Source organism: Coenobita brevimanus, chromosome 38 (genome assembly GCF_032717465.1).
Source record: "Coenobita brevimanus isolate Jiangsu-jjx chromosome 38, ASM3271746v2, whole genome shotgun sequence".
In the NCBI taxonomy this organism is placed as follows: domain Eukaryota; kingdom Metazoa; phylum Arthropoda; class Malacostraca; order Decapoda; family Coenobitidae; genus Coenobita; species Coenobita brevimanus.
The window spans coordinates 1,360,103-1,382,097 of NC_136991.1; the positions used below are offsets into that span (position 1 = coordinate 1,360,103).

At 38.0% G+C, this 21,995-nt stretch overlaps 1 protein-coding gene across 1 annotated transcript in view; it reads left to right on the top strand.

The window, feature by feature from the left end:
* Positions 1-21,995, top strand: part of LOC145396480 (uncharacterized) — a 59,150-nt gene that overhangs the window by 30,320 nt on the left and 6,835 nt on the right. The window contains exons 5-8 of the mRNA XM_080269851.1: positions 2,922-3,238; positions 5,408-5,554; positions 7,100-7,231; positions 9,307-9,398. Coding sequence (XP_080125977.1) covers positions 2,922-3,238; positions 5,408-5,554; positions 7,100-7,231; positions 9,307-9,398 — 688 coding nt within the window. The remainder of the gene's footprint in view (positions 1-2,921; positions 3,239-5,407; positions 5,555-7,099; positions 7,232-9,306; positions 9,399-21,995) is intronic.

A 21,995-nucleotide genomic window follows, 5' to 3' on the forward strand; every position in this document is an offset into this window, starting at 1 on the left:
TTTGGTATGGGTGACCATCACTGTCCTGAGGTTGAGAAGCTTCCTGTTATGAGCAGTATGTTTTCCCTTTGACAAGATTATGAGGGATATTCTGGTTGGCATGGGGGGACTTGAAATGCTTTGCCCTTATCAGTATACTGTAATTTGCATACTGCATCTCAATATTCCCTTGTGTATAATTTATAAAATTTTAATATTGACATAGTTTGCATCAGTAACATACAAGAGGATACTGAGGTATAATGTGCCAGATAAATCGCTAATGAAGAGGTTTACAATGTCTCCAAGGACACGTTGAATTGTTAGTTGTGACCTCTTAGTTTATAGTTTCATACAGGTGGATATCACTGTCTTGAGGTTGAGAAACTTTGAATATGAGTAATATGTTTTCCTTTCAACAAGATGATGTGACTTGTGCTTTGACTACAGCAAGCATGGTCTTATTCTTGCAGAGTTCCAGCAAGGCGGGGGTTCTGCGTTGTGAGTAGTGGTTGGGGCAGTGTATGGCACCACTGCAGTATTTACCTGTTATGCTTTACCTTGCACCATATGACGTATTCTCATTGGTATACGCGGCTTCATTGCATTTCTTCCTAGGCGATTTATTTTGCTTCCCCTGTCATCAGTCTTTCTGTAGCCATATACTTTAATCCTGGAGGGGCTGGCCACAAACAGATTGCCTCCATGTCATCCTTTCCTTTGCCATCAGGCTGCCCTCCATCCAGCTCACACCACTCCTAATTTATATACCTCTCCATCCCACCCCTACATCTCATCATTGGCCTCCACCTGCCGCTCTCCCCCTCCATTTCAGCCACACACTCTCCTAGTCAGTCATATTCTCCACATTGTCATGCATGTTACTAAAATGTTTTTAATATCAGCATAGTTTCCCTCAGTACATACAGTACAGGAGGTTATTAAAGGGGTGTTAGTCAAAATAAACCATTGAGGAAGAGATGTTACAAAAGCTCTCAAAGCCAATGAGAATATGACCCTGTATGCACAGTGGTTCAGGGTTTTTGTCTGCACAGCGTGCCATTGGTCTTCACTGGAAGTGTACATTGAGGAATCAGATACATAAACTGAATTTTGTTCTGTTGTGTAGTCTGTGATGTCATGGCCATTTTCTTCACTAATGAAGCATTTTTCACCTTGAGTGTTGTGGCATCACACTTTGTCTTAATATTTCAGGGTAATTATTCCACTTGTTTAAATAGGACTGCTGAATGCCTGCATATGTTATATAATACTGTGTACATATTCTCTTGACTATATTACAAAAAATTTGTACATAGGTGTTGATAGTGATTTTAATTAGAAAATGTTTTCAGAGTAACATTTTCTTTTTCCTAGCACTGTGTACTGTATAGCACTTTTCCATATACAGTAATATGATTAGTATGTCTTGGGCACATTACATAGAAGAGATCCAAAAGTATCCTTATTTTACCAATGAAACAAGCCTAAAGGTAGTGTTTGTTCTGTTCCTCAGTAAAATTTGGTTTCCTTCCAAATGGGATTCATGGGCAGATCCAGGGCTCTTGCCAACATTGCCTGCGCAAAAACTATATTTTCCACACTTAGACTAGTAAGATGACATTTATAGATTGTAATATTTCCTGGCTGTAATGTTTATTTCTCCCACGCAAATGCACATATGTGATTCAACCCATCTAGGTTTACAGACTGTTTCATATTCATGCTCACAGGTTTGCCCTTTTGGTTCCATTGTTGAAAAATATATTAAGATATCAAACATACTGTATACTTAAGTGACAGAAAGAAAGGGAGATTTCAAACACTCATTTCTTTGGAAAGTGACATAGGCATCATCTCAAAAATACTCCTGGATCCGCCTCAGGGATCTTTTTTAAGTCAGAATCAGGAGAATGGTAGACACAGAAAGTATGCCAGAACTTTCAGCCCACATAATTCATTAGATTATGCTGTATTTCACATACTGTACAGGAAATGTTCAGTGAAAAGGTACAGTATTAAATCTATTTTACACCATGTTTCTGGTTGCTTCTGTGGACAGTTTGAATGACAGTACATATAATTTTGGTTTAAGAAATGTCTTACACTGGTTGATAATGATTCAGTTATTATAAATATTAGCTTGCATCCTTGAATGCACAGTATATACCTTCAGTTTGTAATTTAAAAAAAAAATGCATAAGTACTGTAGTATGAAAATGCATAACGCTGATAAATCTGAACTGCATTGCCTTATTGATCATAATTATCATCTGCAGTGTTTCTGATTACCCATGGTGCTGTAAAATTCCTTATTATGGCTATTATTAGCAGCAAAATTGGTGGTAGCTGAGATACGAGTATTGTATAACTTTCCTCTGTGATCATATACAGTATCGGTTCTGCATAAGTACAGTTCAGGCATATTTGTTTTATTAATTACCATTGCTGTTATAAAGTTTCATTAATTACAACCATTGTTAGCAAGAGAAAAGATGATATATAGTCCTGATGTGAGTATCGTAAACTGTACTGTGCCACAAAAAATAATCACTTATGTTCCCTCCCAGCTTATAACTCAAGAGGGTCCAAGTCAGGTGGAACTGTTGTATCTCCCACATAAAACACCTTTTCCAAATCTATGTGTAGTTCTTACATCTCAGTAAGTCACGGCACTGTTGGAACAAGACACATTGGCCCATATTTTAAGTGGAGTAGGCAGCATCAGATTTTTTTTTTTTTTTTTTTTTTTTTTACATTCTCTTGTATGGTACAGTATTTATATACTGTAATTTGAATACACTATCATCATAATACGCATCAGTAATGTACAAGAGGATACCAGTACGTAATGTGCAGAATAAATCAGTAATGAAGAGATGTTACAAGATCTCTTAAACCACTTAGAATACAGCCCATTCACTTGCCATGTCCTCTTGCAGACCCCCTGATGATGACACCTGTGGCTCAGGTGAGATCACAGAGGAGGACGAGGATGATGATGATGAGCTAGGTGAGCCGGGCAGGATACCGGATGAGGCGGTGAGGGAGCAGTACATGTTTATGGGGAGCGTGTACACCCTCACCCACGTAAGAACGGATGCAGATAAGGTGGAGCCCAAAGTGGATATTGTGGCAGCCCCTCAGGTGTCAGATGAACCGGATGCAGTGCTCAGCCACAAGCTTAACGGGTCAGCGATTCCAGAGGAGGAGGATGACAGGGTGGATGAGGGAGAAACAGAAGGGTTGGAGGTGGATGGTAAGGTCACACTACCACCAGCAAAGCCTTCATCAAGACCAGCTTCACTGATACTAAAGTCTGTTTTCCCATCTGATGCTGTATATGACTGACATCCCCATCACTGTGCACATGGCCTAAGCATACAGTATAGTAACATGCACATGGAAGCACACTGCATGGGAACACACAGACAGAATGCACTTACACATAACAGTACACACAACCTTAGTGCACATGGTAGCAACAAGCACATCCAGGACATGCACACCTACCACACACATTACAGACAAACACACAAGAAGAACACACCGACCTGTGACAGTACACATGGCCTTAGCTTACCTGGAAACAGTGCATACATTCAGGGTATGCTCATCCCTCATGCATACAGCAGACAAACATGCAGGCAAACTGCTCACTCCTATAGCATATTTTACCAGACACACATGCAAAACTCAAACAGCCATAGCGCAGTTTACCATACATCACACAACCTTCTCACCTATACCCAGGCAATACAAACTCCTAACAGAGACAGGCAATGTGGGTAGAGTGCACCTAAACATGCATGGCTAAGGCTAGTGGTGGAAAGTCACAAGTAGTAAGCATTGAAAGTACTGCAGAACAGTGATAAAATGATGGTTAGAATAAGGTGTAGTTGATATGTTTTTACATAAGTGAATTGAGCAACTCCCACAGCTTGAATACTAAGTTGTGGTTTTATGAACTTTGGTAAGCCATGTGTGCTGGTATGGGGTAGAAATGAGTCTCTGGTTACAAGTCAGATCAACCCTGCAACCAGACTACAATACACTTGGCCCTCAAGTTTTCAGCTAAGCAGAAAAGGGGTTAGGAATCTTCATTGGGCTAGAAAAACCACGGAAAAGGAACTCAACCTTCCATTCTGACAACATTTGGCCATCAACCAAACTGACTGGGGTTAGGGGTCTTTTTCAGTGTAAAAGAAGAAATGCAAAGAAATAATACAGTTCAGTTTGATCACTGTTGAGTATGCACAGGTGGGCATCTGTCATATAGGAAACACAAAGGCACAGCAAACACTCATCAGTGTAATAAATTCCTTCTCTGTGAGAGGTACCCCAAACTTAAATAAAATTATCTGGCTGTAAACAGAACATCTAATTACATTTTATTGTTACCACCAGATTTTTTTTTACTCAGCTTTGGAGTGACGTCTTGAGTTGAAGTATATATACGGTATACAATATATATACCCTTATATATATATATATATATATATATATATATATATATAGGCTTCATGAACTCCATCACTTCTAAAGGACTTTCCAAAATTGAATAAAACTGTCTGGTGATAACAAGAGTGAACAATAAAATGTCTTTGGAGTGAAGGAGATAAAGGCATTGTAATGTAAAGGTTTATAAGAATACAATATTGTATTTTTAACTCATTCACTACAAGAATGAATCATCTGGTGGTTACTAACTCATTCACCACAAGAATGAATCATCCGGTTGTTACTAGATTAAAAAAAAAATATGGGGTTAAGACTGAGATCAACACTTGCATGGCAGAATTAATGATGGAAAGACTATTGAAAAAAAAATTAAAGAAATGACACTTACACTACCACATCTTGAAATATCTACCTACATATATGTACCATACTGTACACTAATATAAATGTTAAGTTTTCATTTAATCAGAGGGTAAAGTCAGAAAACTATTATAACTATTAATACCTTGTAACTCAGTGGAAACTGAGGCTAGGTAAGTCAAAGCACTAATTGTATGGTATTTCACTTTTTGATCTGTGATTGTTGTGTATCATATGATTATATAAAATTTAACTTGTTGAATCCAGTGATGTGGTTTCCAGTTTTGTGACTACCTCCAGACAGTGATATTCAGCTCAAGAAAAATTTTGCAAGCTGGTTGAGTTTAGATATAGCCATAATTAACTCCTTTACTACTCAGGTGCATTCTGAAGCTAAGTTTAATTGATTGGTAGCAGCAGGAATAAAATTAATACTACATCACTGAAGTGAATTGGTTAATAATTTTTTATTTTGTCAGAATTATGTTAAGAGGATAAAACAGTAGTATTTTATGGCAGAACAAAACTCTATATGAAAGATGAGTTAGAGAGCTGATAACATTGTGGTTTATGATCAGCATAAACACTCACTCACTCATACATACAGATGCAGATAAGGTGGAGGCCAAAGTGGATATTGTGATGACCCCTCAGGCAGATGAATTGGATGCAGAGTTCAGCTACAAGCTTAATGGATCAGCAGTTTTGGAGGAGAAGGTGGATGGGAGAGAAACAGATAGTGTGGAAGTGGATGGTAAGGTCCCTCTGCTAGCAAAAGCCTCAAGACCAGCCTCCTTAATGCTAAAGTTGTTTTACCAGCTAATGCAGTGTATGACTAACACTCCAGTTACTTTGCTTTCAGCCTCAGTGCACACAGTAGCAATGCACATAATCAGAATGCTGTATGCTGTCTATTTTCCTCATTGACAAAGTGATGTTCCTCAGCCCCATGGATCATTTGTCCTTCAGGAATCATAAAGCACAGCTTCAACTTAAAGAAAAGATCCGCTTACCCATGTTTGGTTTGTGCAGGGTGGCCTCAGCAATACATATTACCATGCTTACAGCCTGGGGATGCAGGAAATACTTACACATTGCAGTGCATGTAGTCTCAACATCCATTTTAGCAACACACACACACTTACAGGATGCTTGTCTGCTACATAAGAGGCAGGTGGACACACAAACAGAATACATATACCCACACCACATTTTATCAGACACCACACAGCCATCACATCCATACCCGGGCAGGGAAAACCACAACACAAACAGGTAGTTTGGGTAGAATGCAGGTCTGACATTCACAAAATAAGGTTACTCCTATGTTTAGTGACCATTAACCATGCTAGCATGTGTAGGTTCTTTCACCTAATGGCAGTTGTGCATGTGTTGCAGTCTTGAGCCAGTTCCCTTTTCAATCCCTTAGTCCAGAGGTTTCCATGCAGGACCTCATCCCAAGCTCCAAGTCCCAAATGGACAATCGTGAATGTGGCACCAAACCCTGATGCATCCCAGCAGTTACTGAGAATTCCCCACTTATTTCTCCATTAACCCTAGCAGACAGTGTTGGCCCTTCATACAGCTTCATCGCCGACCTGACAATTCATCCATCAACACCTAACTTTCTCATAGATCATTTTACTGTCACCCTTGGGATACTTATCAGATGCTTTCTTCACATCTAGAGAAAGTATAGTACAGCTTTGCATTCTGTATGAATTAATAATAAAACAATCTATTATTTTACTGAAGTGAATTAGCTTGGAAAAAGTGCTTGCATGGCAAAGACAGTTTTAATATTCTGAGGTGAATGATGCTTATTTATGCTGTTGCATCTTTGAAATTGTGACTAATGTTTATGTAGCATACAAGTATATGAAGTTCATGTGAATTTTATATGATCAGATGATACTGTCCAAAGAATACTGATAGCTGGTTAACACAGCAGAAGTGGAGGTAAACTTACAGTACTGTATTTCATTTTGAAATTGTGACCAGTTTTGGTGGCAAACAGTTGGTGTAACTTAAAGTAATTCGTGTAAGTGGTTAGTTGATTCATATTTGTCAGGTAGAGTTCAGTCAGAACAACATTAATAATTTGTAGCTGAGCAGAAGTGGAAAATAAACCTGATTAAAGAAATGTTAAATTTGTTAAGTAGAGTTCAGGCAGAACAGCATTAATAATTTGTAGAAAAGCAGAAATGGAAGACAAACCTGATTAAAGAAATGTTAAATATATTTTATAATCATGGACAGCACATATAGCACACACTCACCCATGTAAATATAAATACAGATGAGGTGGATGTTGTGGCAGCCTCACAGGCAGATGAACCAGATGGAGAGCTCAGCCACAGGCTTAATGGATCAGCAGGTGTGGAAGAAGAGATGGTGGATAAGGGAGAAACAGGTGGGGTGGAGGTGGATGGTAAGATCACACTGCCAGCAAAGCCTTCTGCAAAACCAGTTTCACTGATGCTAAAATCTGTTTTCCCACCTAATTCACTGTATGACTGACATTCCCATAACTGTGTGTACAGCCTCAGTGCATATGGCTAAATGCACAGTCAGAACATGGCCATCCTTCAGGCAGGCAGCAGGGAAAGTACATACTGTACATACATTATTACAGGGCAGTTCTCCGTTTCTCTGTGGCTGCTTTTCAAGGTGCACAGTTTCCTGCAACATTCCAATAAGTCCCTTAACCATGAGTTCCCATCTCATGGCCTATTTCCGTGATTTCCTTGGTCTGCTAGCAGGGGCTGTCCCTTCTAGATTCATGTCTTTATAGCACTTCACCCAGCTACTCACACATTCTCTTCACACATCCAGACCAGCTTTACTTACCCATCTGCATCACCTCACTGACATTTTCAGTGTCCCTACATCATATTGAGTCTGTGCATATTGTTGTTCACACTACATACATCAGTGGTGAAAGCAGTGGAAATGAGTTATTTGAGAGGAGCATGTGGAGTCACATGGAGAGACTGACAAATGAGGAAGTGAAGGACCATTGTGGTGTGGATGTGGATGTGATAGAAAGTGTTAGGAGAAACACATTGAGGTGGTTTGGCCATGTGGAGAGGTTGGAGAGCAAGACTGATGAGGAGAGTGTATGTGATTTAGGTGGAGGGGGGGAGAGGTATGGAGGCCAAGGATCAGATGGAGGAATAGAGTGGAGAGGTATATGAGAGGGGTGTGTGAGCTGGGAGCAGGGCAGTGAAATGGTGGGGGACAGGGGAACATGGAGGTGATTTATTTGGGGCCACCCCTTAAGGGATTAAGGCATCTGGCAATAGATAGATTTGCCAGACACCATACAACCAAAACAAAGACATACTGTACACTTGTGTAGAATTCAGAGGTTCACAAAATTACAAATAATTTTTGTCTGGGAATTGAGCTTTGTTATTGCAGAGATGATGAGCTACACTGGAAAGTTTGTGAATCAGTATTTGAACAGAGTAGATAAACAGGCATACAAAGCAAATAATTATGGGGCATTTTCTAAGTGGTTTAGGAGAGTGTAATACCTCTTGCTTACCTGTTTATTCTGCACATCACACCTCACTACCCTACTGTACTTTATCGATGCAAATACTGTCAGTACAGTATTAAAAAGATAGAATAAATGAACTGGAGATTTATGAGGTGTAATAAGTGAATCACCAAGGAGGAGACCTAGTGTAGCCTCCGGTGCCACTTACAGTACATCCCTAAGAGTCACACAGGAAACATGAAAAATTCTGTAAAAGGTAGACGAGAACAAGGTAGCGTACTTGACCTGTGGTCCAGTGATGGCACAAGACACAATAGATAGAGGGGAACTTTAACCCATTCACTAAGATAAACATGGATGTGAAGAAACTGTTTGGCAGTAACCATAACAAAAGAACAGAAGTTTTCATTGTACGGCAGAGGTTAATAAGATAGTATTTAAATCACAATGAAAGGTGTCCCCTGAACTGAATAAAATAGTCTGGAGGTAACTGGAATAAACGTAGAACTAATTGTTATTGTTTGGAAAGGGTTAAGCCTTTAGATGTTGCTTGCATGGCTGTGTTTATGGCAGTAAGACAGTTGTAAAAAATTTTAAAGGTAGTTGTGCTTACTAACCCCACTGCATCTTGTAACTGTGACTGATTTTTATATTACTGTTATACAAAATTCAAGTTATTATTATTTTATTGATCAGAAGGTAGGGGCAAGAAAGTAACAGTAGTTTGAAACTGAGCAATAATGAAGGTCAGAGATGTGTTGAAGCACTCATAATGTATTGTACTTTTTTTCAAGTCTGTGATTAGTTTTTGTTGCATGCAGTGATATAAATTCATGTAATATTTAAATTTATTTTTTTTATATGGTAAAAGTTGCTAAGTCAAGAGTATCACTTGTTTATAAATGGGCAGAATTGGAGATAATGATGAGTTAAAGAACAGGTAACCTTATACTGTATTATGATGGGTGTATACACTCTCACCCACATATGTACGGATGCAGATGAGGTGGATGTCGTAGCAGCCCTTCAGGCAGATGAACCAGATGCAGAACTCAGCCACAAACTTAATGGATCAGCAGTTGTGGAGGAGAAGGTGGATGAGGGAGGAACAGGTGGTGTGGAGGTGGATGGTAAGGTCACACTACCAGCAAAGACTTCAAGACCAGCTTCACTGATACTACAGTCTGTTTTTCCATCTGATGCTGTGTGTGACTGACGTTTGCATCGTTGCACATGGTCTTGATGGACATTGTTGCAACATATACAGCCTGGAGTGGGATTCTCAAGCATACCTACAATGAATGAGGGTGGTGTGGATGGTGTGAATTGGAGGGAGGGCTGCCTGATGGTGTAGGACAGGGTGGCACGGGACAGTTTGTGTGGCCACCTCATTCAGAATAAAGGCATTGATAAATTTCCTGTTGTAACTTTTTTTTTTTTAAGGAAGGACTAGAGACAAGAGAAAAATATGCGTTGCCATTCCTCTGTCTTCCTGGGGCGGGTGGGGGAGGGAAGGAAAAGAAATCAAGGATCATTTCCCCATCATAACTCTTTGTTTCTGCAGGGAAAATAGAAAAAAAAAAAAAATGCAAAAATCTGTGATCTCTTTGACATTAAGTATAGGGTATAACAATATATTCACTGCAATTGTGTTGGGGAATCCAGGGTTAGGACATTACTCATCTACCATGAGCACTCACCCACACAGGATGGGAACACGAAAGCAAAATACAGTACATGTCATAACATTGCATATGGCAGCAGAACACACAGCCATTATTTGCTTAACATCCTCACACAAGCTGTACACTGTAAGTCCTCATTATATATTACCCATTTCATGTCCATTCTTTCATTTAAGTCTCAAGTAAATTACAAAAAGATTTCCTAAAGCTTCATTGCTACATATAAAGTTGATTTAACAGTTCCCCGAAATTTACATAGCTAGTTGTATGGAAAATTTTGCTTTATTTTGACACACACCATCAATATGTAGCAAGAATGTAGCAGTAAAATACTCTCATGGGAAGCAGTGTGAAATAGAGAAAAGTCTTTATAGTGAAGAGGTTAAATTGTTTGTAAGTGTGTGACTTGAGTGGTTTTAGAATTTTGATTGATCTGGAAGCTTGGCCTGTGTAAATTACTTATATTAGTGATACATGCATGAGTCAAAAGTAACACATGCAGTCTGATGGTGTATTTTATGTATGATTTATGTTAGCTTCAGTTGATAATATTAAACTTACAGAAGATATTGGAAACTAGAGAGGTTCGATATAGTCTTCATTAACCCATGCATTTCAAGAGGTCTTGTCCAAGCTGCATTAAAGTGTCTGGAGGTTGCAAGAGGAAATCAGTAAAATACATCACTGGATTCAGAGGGTTAATCATGTCACTCAGAGATGTATTTTATACTTTTTTGCCACTTTCAGGGGCCTTTACTCACATTACGAGAGACTTTTTGAATTAGAGGTTAGATTTATCCTTCATTAACCCTTTCACAACCAGAGGGCTCTCCTGGATTGAATAAAATGGTAGCAAATAAAATACAGTATATATATGTATCATCTAATCTGAATGGGTTGAGGTAAAAGGTAAACATTTGGAATATGTAAAATGTATGCATTTTAATAGATAGATATATTTATTGACAACCCAAATACTTATAAAGATCCATTTTTAAAATTTAGGAAATAAGAATTAATTACTTCACTTCAGTGACATATTATTCATTTTATTCTTATTACCTTTAGAAAGTTCACAGTACAGTACTCTGTTTATGAGAGATTTTTTGAAGTGGATCATTTTCCCCTTCACTATCAGGCTCATTTCCTAAACTGAATAAAATAATCTGGATGAAGCAAGATTTTGCCAATACGTCACTAGATTCAAGAAGTTAAGATGTTGATGATGGTAGTGGTAATGAACAGCAAAATACATTTTGGTACATAATCTCTTGCCTGGCAAAAGGATGGAATAATAGCCAAACAGTATGCATCATTTGTTTAAGGAAATGGGGTTTACAGTAAGCATTCTTAAATTTTTTTTCCCACCACAAAATACAGAATAATTGCATGAATATATTCCATTGTCAGATAAAAGCTGATTGGCTGGTTGTACCAGTTGTATGGGAAAAGGCATGATATTGTAGAAAGCATCTCAACATGTAATGAGGATCTCTTGTATCTTCGAGAAATTCATGCTGACAAGTTTACCACTGATGAGTAGAAAGGATCATTATTATTACAGTGAACAACAACAGTACTGTACATCCTCTGCTGGTTTGTTTGCATTACTGGAGGAAAACTTTTGAATAAACTTTAAATGTTGTTGGTGCTATACATTTGCTTTAGTGCGAAGTGAACATTACTGGGGACTGGACTGGTTCTCACCAAAGTTTCCCCCAAACTTTTTCCTAACTGTATTGAAACCTCAGCATGGAACACTGTATGGTGACACAGTATTACTGAAGTTGTGAAGTAAATGGACACTGCAGTTATATGTGTGCAAGATGTAATTTAAAAAGAAGTTGAGGTTATATGTGAAGAAGATGTAAATGAAGAGAAAACTGAAGCTACATGTGAGTAATATGTAAATTAAGAGGAGACTGAACCTACGTGTGAACAAGATGTATATTAAATTCTTTGTAGAAACATTCAAGTCTCCTGATCCAAACTTGTTCACTGGGCTGTACTTTAAGTTCCATTATGCAATTGCCTGTAAAAATGTACATACTGTTTGTTATGGACAGCATTGGTGTTTGCTCTCAACCAGCACTCAGAAACCCGTAATCTTCTCAGTTTAGGAGGTTTTCTCGTACCTCTTCTTTAGTAATTTGAATATAGCATCTCAGTATCCTCTTGGGTGCTGTGCATACATTGTAATTCTGGTATACCTGTAGTTTGAAGTGATAACATAGAGGAAAATAAAAATGTACTCAATTAAGAAATAAATACTGTAGTAAGGAAAGGGTACTAGGAAGCCTTCTTAAACTTCAAGAATACAGGCCAAAAACTATTGCAAGTGTGAGTGTATTTGGAAGGAAGAGACAAGCAGATTTGTTTCCTAAACTGTGGAAACTGTGTGTGTGATGGAATGAAGTAGGGGACTGAAACTTTCTGATGTTGACAGGTGGCATAGGCTAAGGATTATGAAAATTTGGCAGGGTATTACTTGTGTCACCTTAAATGTGAGTACTGTATGTGATATAGAGTATATTTATTTATGAACTTGGTTTTTTGGAATTGGGCACAAGTAATTCCAGTAGTAAGCCTATTATAGTAAGCAAAGTTTGGTTTATGTTACACATGTGTTAGAATTTGATGTTACTATACCTAGTTCCCATAACTAAAATTTTGAGGTATCTGTAATGTTTTGAAATAGGCTCACTTTAACTTGTACTTTTGTATTTACTAAAAGAATTTAGAAATGATGCTGTAATAGTACTGTTTTCTATAGTTGCTAGAATTTCAACATGATACATGTTATGTGTTCAGTTCTGTAAGCTTAGATATTGGGTTGTAGTGTAAGTGGCCGTGGAGAGTTTATAACACTTCCTTTACAATTTATTCTGCACATTATGCCTTGATATCCTCTTGTATGCTATTGATGTCGACAGGTTAGAAAATAAAGCAATACAGGTAGCACAGAAGAGAATGTTAAAATTTAATGTGAAAATAAACTGCTTAGGAAGAAGTGCTACAGATCCTCATATGTCACTTAGAATACGGCCCTGTACCAGAGTATTGTAGACCCCTCAGGAGTACAGTAGTGGTGTGTTGCAGCCATGTTGGTGGTGGCTTCTTTACCCGCCACACAGCACTGGTGCAATCCTTACAGGGCTTTCTTTATCACCATCAGTAAACCTACAGTATACAATCACCAGGGTTATCTGCAGTGACCATACCACCTGGAGTCTTGGTATGCTGCTTATATCTTCAGTCATGACCCATATTGTTGTGTTGATTGTGGGATGTAATTTTCAGTAAATTCTTAATATATTGAACTAATTAGGGGAACAGTGGATTGTTAAATCTGAAAGTTCGTTAATTGCAATGTTTGATAGTTATCAGAATTTATGGACTAAGGTTTATTACACACAAACTACCCTGGTTCATTAATTGCCTTATTGCACCCTTAGGATTCACACACTATGTTATTAACCACTTAAAGTTTTAAATTTAATTTAAATTACAGTACAGTTATGCATCAAAAATATATTTCACAGCATTTGCCTTTCATCCTGTGGTCAGTTGGTTGGTCGACCTTATTTACCTTATAAACTGTTCCAGACCTTGTTTAGTATATGAGAAGATTATTTAATTGGCTCAAAAAGTTTATGCCAGCTACCATTCAGTAACTTGAGGTTCATTGTAAGGAGGACCTACTGTATTCTCGCTATCTCCCAGTGACTAATTGTGCTTATGAGGGACTTACCAAACTGGAGGGATCAGACACAACCATTCTTTAGTCATTCACCATGAAAGGTCTCCCCTGAACTGCATCAAATCATTTGTTCAGCAGCTGAAAGAAATGAAAGGAGATGTCATTTTGGTGAAAAGTAAAACTCCTTCATTCTGATGACTTATTGTATAGTTTTTCTTTTTTTCTTTCCATTTCCTGATGGATTTGTGCAGCTTAGGAGGGACTTTTCAAATGGAAGAGATTGGATGCAGCCTTCATTAGATGCAAACTTCACACTTAGAGCCCTCCTAATATGAATAATATCAAATGGACATAGTAAAGAAAAAAGTGAAATAATACATCATTGGAGTGAAAAGATTAAAGGTGAAGAATGTTGCCAGTATAAATATCATGAGAGAATGTATACATATAGGAATTACATACTGTTGTGGTATGTTGTGACCTTTCCATCTCACTGAAATATTTTTAAGTGTATTTCTTGCCGTAGCCTGTTTGTTTTCACATAACAGAACGGGCCACTTCCACAACATGGAGGAAGTCGTGGATACGTGAAATTCGGTAAAACCGTTGTTATGAGGTAGGAATGAGTCTTCTTGGTTGGTAGTTAAATCCACCCTTCAGTCTGACTCACTTGGCCATCATTTGAGCCAAAAGGAAGTAAAACTCTTTGTCTGGCTAAAATAGCTGTATTTTCCCTCCAGACAATTTTATTCAGCTTAGGAAAGATCTGTCATATTGAAAGGGATATTAAAGGCTATATCTAACCCCTCCAGGCCTGAAAATCTTTCCTAAGTTCAATATAGTGGTCTGGAGGTGGCAGAAATAACCAGCAATTTTGTGTTACCAGACTGAGAGAATTAAAAACAAGTGAGAGACACTGGTTTGGAGTGTGAGCTTCAGACCCATATGAACTATCATGGTAATTCTCGTGGACATTACTGCATAGTGTGTGTGTGTGAAGGTTTTGGCCTTAGTATGATAGTGTGTAGATAGGCTAACTCAACATGTGGTGCCATGTTGGATTCACTTTGATGCAACCATGTTGTCACTGTCATGTGCGTTCAAAATTAATAATCACATGTCTTGTAGCAGTTGTGGCTCTGTAGGTTAGAGCACTCCGCTCTGACCGAAGGGTCGGAGGATTGAATCCACCTAAGGGTCATTGGTAGACATCAGGAAGGGCATCTGGTCATGAAATGCTACACGCTTCAATCCAAAGTCCTCTACCCAGGGGTAACGCCTTAGCTCTTTGGGGATATCTGGCTAAAAACTTTTTTTATTTTATTTTTTTATTTTATTTTATTTTATTTTTTTTTTTAAATATCCCTTCAGCAGACAAAACATGGTCAGCGAATTTCCCATTTATATAAGGAGAAACATATGCCAAAAGAAGGTGAAAATGGATATAGATGGTCTATGAGTTTGTCTTTTGGGGAGGATATTGATTAATGCTTTCATTGGTGCATAACATTGTTTCTCTACAGTATTAGAAGCTGCCACGTTCTTTCAGTTGAAAACTGGTGTTGTATACTGTACAATTACCATACATGAGGACCATCAAGTTTAGTGCATATGGTTTTTTTTTGTAGAAGATGCCCATTACGTCATTCTGTAGTCAGTCTGTTACCTGGCTTTACCAAGTCCAAGGAATGTAAATAAAAAACAGGTTTGCCACTATATAAAATTATTCTTCAGGCAAAAACCTTTACAAGCATCCACAACTAGAGTAAGCTGAAGTTAAGAAAAGATCTTTGATCATTTTAATTGTTGTTTGAGCATCTTGAGTGTTGTGGTCATGTAACATGTCATTTCCAAAGTCTCTGTGGTTAATGCCTCTTAGTGGATCCTTTACAGATACAAAGGTGAGTCAGGGATGTATTGTAGGTGGTACAGGAAACCTTGAAGTGCATTTTTCCTTTCAATTTATTATGCATATTACGCCTTAATAGTCTTTCATTTGTTTTGTCATCTTGATACTAACAGTACGAGGATATTAAGGTGCAAGAGGCAAAATAAATATCTGAGGAAGAGGTGTTACAAGGCCCCCAAAGCCAACTAGATATACATCTTTTATTCTGAAGTTTAACAATTATAATTCTTTTCATGCCTATGAAAACTTGATGAACCAGTGTGTTAGAACTCAAATTGCAGTTCAGCACAGTGTGAATGCAAGGATGTGAGTGTGGAGGCTCATTTGTACTGTTGTATTTTCATGCTTATGATACTGTACTGCTGTAGTCAGCCTGCTTTCACCTGACCAAACTGGACCACTCCCACAACTAGAATAGTAAGTTGTGGTTGCTTGAAATTTGATGAACCTTAGTTTTGAGATATGACTCAATTTCCATGATTACAAGTGAAATTGAACCCCCAGTCTGACTACACTTGACCATCAAGTTAGCTATAAGGGGTTAGGGATCTTCATCAGGGCAGAACAAACTTGCTATAGTATTCCCTAACTTGCACTCAGGCTGTTTTTGTTTGTCAGTGTGAGCTACCGGTATGTTAAGTTTTAGTAGTTTAGTTAGGTTAAGTTAGGTTGTGCTGATTGAATGGGTTGGTTAGGCAAGATTTGATGAAGTATAGTTAGTCACTTTAGCAGGATGGGTCTTGCATAAGGTAGTTTTGGGAAATGAAAGTGACAGAAGTTAGTAGTTAGAGAAAAATTGGGAATATGGTGGCAGAGTAATGTGGCACCTGGTGGTTTAGTGGTTTGAATATCCTTGTTGAAGTGATGGCTCTGCATAGGCATGATCCTCAAGAGGCAGCTGGAGGTTTTTATCATGCAACAAAGGGAAGTAGGTTGGTCATCTACCCTTAAGTGTACTGGACTACAGGAGCCCTGCCTCAGGTGCCTACACCATGGAGGGGGTAATATAGGACGGAGCTCTCCCTCTGTCATGTTTTTCTCTCTTCCTTCCTTCTCGACCCTGCGTCACCCCATCCTTGGCTTGGAATAAGAAACATGGTGATAATGATGTTCTTCTGTTCTCTCTTGTTCACTTCTCTTCTAGTGGATAACATATGATGTCGAGTTTACTGATGTGATTGTTTTGAGAGCAGTTTCAATCACTGTTGTTGAAATGCACTTTTATAGTATATCATGTTTGATCCTGAGGGTTAACTATATACAGTAGATATATTATCAGAGAGAGATATTTATACTGGAATGGTTGGTATTAGTTATGAAATAGAAAAATCTTATAATACTTAAGTCTGTATTTACGTGTATCCATACCCATACAAAAATGTTCTATTGAAGTTAATGTACATTTTTATTCCTCACCTCATCATAAAAGGGGAAAATGAGGTTGGATTGATGATGATGCCAGTTTCTATAGTTTTCAGGCTTTTACCAGGTGTAATATTCAGTAGTTTTATTGTACAAAATAATTCAGGACAGACAAAATTACTGTACTTTACATTTAGCTATATCTTTTCAGCTAAACAGAGTAATTAAGAAGTAATATTAAAAGTTAGTCTAATTTCTCTAGAATATTTTTATAAGGGTAATCTTGTTGCTGGATCACTTAGCCTTCCATTATATTGTACGTGAGCCTGTCCCAGAGATATTCTTGTCTACCTCCCCTCCACCTCCTCACCTCTTCCATCTCCACCTCACAACTCAACGCAAGCCACAAGGTCACCATCACAGCACATTATAACTATTATTATTATCATTATTATTATTATTGTTATTATTATTATTGGATACGTTTATGTGAAGCTACAAAACATAGTGAATGTCTTTGGCTTATCTGATAGAGCTAGGATTCCGGAGGCTTGAATGATGAGTGAATGGAAGCCTGGCCCATTGGATTGGGCAAATTTGGGCTGTGTGGACATTGCTACTCCTTACCCTACCCTAGGGTGGGAAAGGAGGTCTGGATGATGATAATGATGATGATGATGATTATTATTATTATTACAAGTATATATATATATATATATATATAAACCTGTCAGTTATTTAGTGCTGCGTGGTTTTCTGTGTAATGTTGGTTTGAAACATATGATAGTTTGTGGAGTTTGTATAACTGGGAGGAGCAAAAGGTTAGTTTTAATATAAACAGTTCTGTACTGGAATTGTACACTAGAAGACAATAATTGGTGTCTCCCCCCACTGACTAAATCATAGGCCAGTGAACATTCCATTCCTTCAAGGGTAAAACAGATTTCAAGAGAGTGAAGGTGTACAGTTGATGGCATAGTCGGTGGCAGGTCTCTGGCCAATGACTTTTATCTGTTGTGAGGATACTGATTATTGCTTTCTTCCGTACATGTTTGGTTGCCAAATATACCCTGCCTGTGTTATTGGGATGACATCTGGGAATGATTCAGTGTGGTTACCTGTATCTGTAATTAGCTTGTTTTTACCTACAGAATTGACCACTCCCACATCTTAAATACTAAGTTGTGGTTGCATGAAATTCATTGAACCTTAGTTACAAGGTAGGAATGAGTCCTTGGTTACTAGTCAAAATGACCCTTCAATATGTCTACACTTGGTCATCAACTGAGCTGGAAGGATTGAGAGATCTTTGTCAGTTGATAAGAACTGTGTTATAGTGCAGGCACTTACACTCAGAGGGTTAAGTGAAACATCTTCCAGGTTAATAAATACTAACAACAAATGATGATGATTATGAAGAGCAACAGACTCTCATTCATAATATTACATGCTAGGTGGGACTGCAGGCAGGACAGAAACACTCGGGACATTTTATTTTTAAATATTTGCATGTTACTCTTTTATTTCCCTCAAAAGATAATTTGATACTGAATGGGACTCTCTTCCTATAAATTTAACTTATGGGGGAATCCAAGCTCTTTTAAAGATGAGATATTCTACAGTGCTAAAAGTGCCATGCAGTGAACACTTACTGTATTATAGAAAACTTTGCCAACTAAGTTTGGTACCATTAGTCTGTAATAGCGTATCTTACTCATTTGATAAAAATGTTTAATAGAACAGTTGCTTAAGCTAAGAAAAACTTACATATATGCAAGGGAAATTGGCAATTTCCCTCAGCAACTAGGAGGGAGGGAGGTTGGCCATCACACAGTTTCTCTCATCTAGTGGGGCCTTAACCCTAGACAGAGTTGATCATCAGCCCATGATTATCCAAAAAACAACCTTCACCTTACCTTTGACTTGGTGGCTTCACTGTGAGGATATCTTTTTCCTTTAATCCCTTTTGTCCAATTATCTTTTCATTTTATTCTTACCATCTCCAGACATTTTAACCATTTCAGAAAAAAGGGTTTGATACTGTTTTCATTGTGCTGCAGTGCAAAAGATCTTTCTGAGTTGCTTAATATCGTCTGGAAGTGGCAACATTAAATATTAAAATGATGTCACTGGATTGATTGGGCTTAGTATAATGTATAATCTTGGGTTGTGTTCAGCCACCAGACAAGGTAAATAAATAAGCACTACACTACCAGGATGATGCGGTTTTCTGTGATATTTTGCCCAAGGTGTAGTCCATTCCAAATTTGAATTACACTTGGCCACAATTCACACCCTTCCACACTTGTCCATCCTCCCTCACTCTGACTTCATCATATGTAACTATAATTCCCTTCTACACTTGCCCATCCTCCCTCACTCTTAACTCCTTCACCTGTCACTATAATTATGATTTAAAATGGACTGCTAATTAATGGTGTTGGAATCAAAGTGAGGGAGTATGGGCAGATGTGTAAGGATGGGAGTAATGGCTGAGTGTAATGCATATTTGAAATGGTTTGTAACTACTTCTCCTCAGCCACACATTAGGATTATTCTGATATTTGGTACAGTATTTAAATGACTATATTTGTATCTTGCTAGGGTGGTATATGCTTACTGTAGGTATTTACTTGTTAAGTACATTAGGAAATTAAAGTACTACAGATGTATTGGGGAATAAATTATGTATTATACTCCTATAGAAATTACCTCATTGAGCTGTGGAAGTAACCTGGGAGCCTGAAATAGGATATACTGAAGCTAGTGAAGCATATACAGTAAGTCCTCATTATTTGTGTCCTTTTAAGCATCCTGTTTTACGGTTAAGTTTGCAGATAATGAAAAGATAGCCTGTTAAAATTCTATTGCTACTTGTAAAGCTTATGTACCAACTTTCCCCAGTGTACAGTACCAGCTCTATAAGAAAAGCTGTAACATTTTGGAACACATCACTGACATGTAATGAGGACTAACCATGCTCTAGTTGTGACTGCTGTACAATAACGACCTTTGTGGTACATAAACTTATGAGCCATAGTTGCTACTCACACTCTGCAGTTGTCCCTGCTTAAAGGAGTCAGAGTCAAGATTTTACAGTGAAAGAAGACTTGTTGTCAGTATCTGACAGCTTTCTTCCAGACTGCACAAGTAACATTGTCATTGGCAACTGATCCTCATGTAGTCTAATGTAGCTTCAAACTATCACCTTCACCCTAGACATCAAGTCTCCATTTGGTGTGAAACCTTTTACTACTTTCTTTCAGTTAACTGTAGGATTTGAGAGTGAACAGGAACTACCACTTACAAGTGTTCCTTTGCATGTGATTACAAACTGAGAAATAAGTTCTGATGTTATGGCAACATAGGTACTTTTGTCTCTCTGACCTTAATTGACTGGTTTCTAGTTGTAGGGAGTACTGATACTGTATACAACATGTTGTCTCTTGAGATTATTAATACAATGTGATATCACTTTCTTCTAGTTTGTTATAGTACATTCTGAGATTAAGTTGCCAGTTTTGTCGGAATTATTAGTACAGTACTATAGTAAAATTCAGTATATATTTTACCAAACATGTTTCACACCATCTTAAGATTGCAACTGGAAACCAGTCCATTCCTGTAGTTCTTTCACACACACATACACACCTTTACCCCATTTTTTTCATCATTTATAATCACCATCAGCAGAATGTTCAAATACCTGAGACTAACTGCTGGAGGCTTGATGGTGGCCTGCAATTCTGTTGTATAATCCATCCCAAATTAGACCTACCATTGGCCACAACTCATACCCCTTCTATATGCACCCATACTCTTTCACTTTAACTTCAACACCTGCAGCTATAGTCCATCCCAAATCCGAATTGTAACTGGAGCTGATGGAGTTAGAATGAGGGAGTATGGGCAGGTGTGGAGGTGTGTGAGCCTTGGTTGAGTGCAGTTCCTATTTGAAATGGACGTACAGGTTTTGACAGATTCAGAGGAGTGCAGAGGAACCTAATACATGTGCAGGCTGTGTGGAACATCACATAAAAGATTGTTTTTAACCCCTTCAATCTGGCATTGTGTTGTTCATTACATTCTTGTCATCTCCTAGTGATTTAATGGAGCTCATGATTGACTTATCATACTGGAGGGGTAAGATGTTGTGTTTATAAACCCCTTCAATACAAGAGGCCTTTCCTAACTTAAATCATCTGGTAGTGGCAAGAATAAACTAAATAGCACATTACACAGATTCAAGGAGATTTGATGCCAAATGACCGAACTGTGAAACACTCAATATTTGTGTAAACTTAATCTTCGTAATTTGCAGTTAAGAAAAAATGTTATGCAGAGAATATATGCATTGTTATTGCAAGACATGAGTTTAACCTCTTCAATCTGATGATGTATTTATTAGTTTTGTTACCTTCAGATGATTTCATATAGATTAGGTGGTCCTATTTGAACTGGAGATGGTTTAGATATGGCTTTCATTGACCCCTTCACCATAAAGGGTCGTCTATGAGGATAAAATCATATGGAGACAGCAAGAATAAACCAACAGAATACATCATCTGATTCAAGAGTTTAACCCCTTGGTTTTGGGTGATGTTCTTTTTTTGTTTATTCTTGCCACTGGATTTTTTTTTTTTTTTTCTCCAGCTTAGGAAAGGCCTCATACTCAAGGGGCTTATCAGTGCCATGTGTAACCCCTGCAGTTTGAGAAGCCTGTCCTAAGCTGAAGAAAATCATCAATAGATGGCAAGAATAAAATAATCAAGACAGCCCTGGACTCAGAGGGTTAATCACTTCAGTTAGAAGGTTATAATTCTAGGCGGTGTTACTCTGTCTAGGCCGCAGAGCTCACTGTTTGTGTCTGTGATCAAGCTACACTAGTGCTATGGCTTTTATTCTAAGTGGCCTCTGAGATTTTGTTAACACCTCTACCTTAGTGATTTATTCTGCTCATACACCTAAATATTCCCCAGGCATGGTGCAATAAAGCTGTATTGATATTTAAATTGATTAAATAGCGTACAAGAG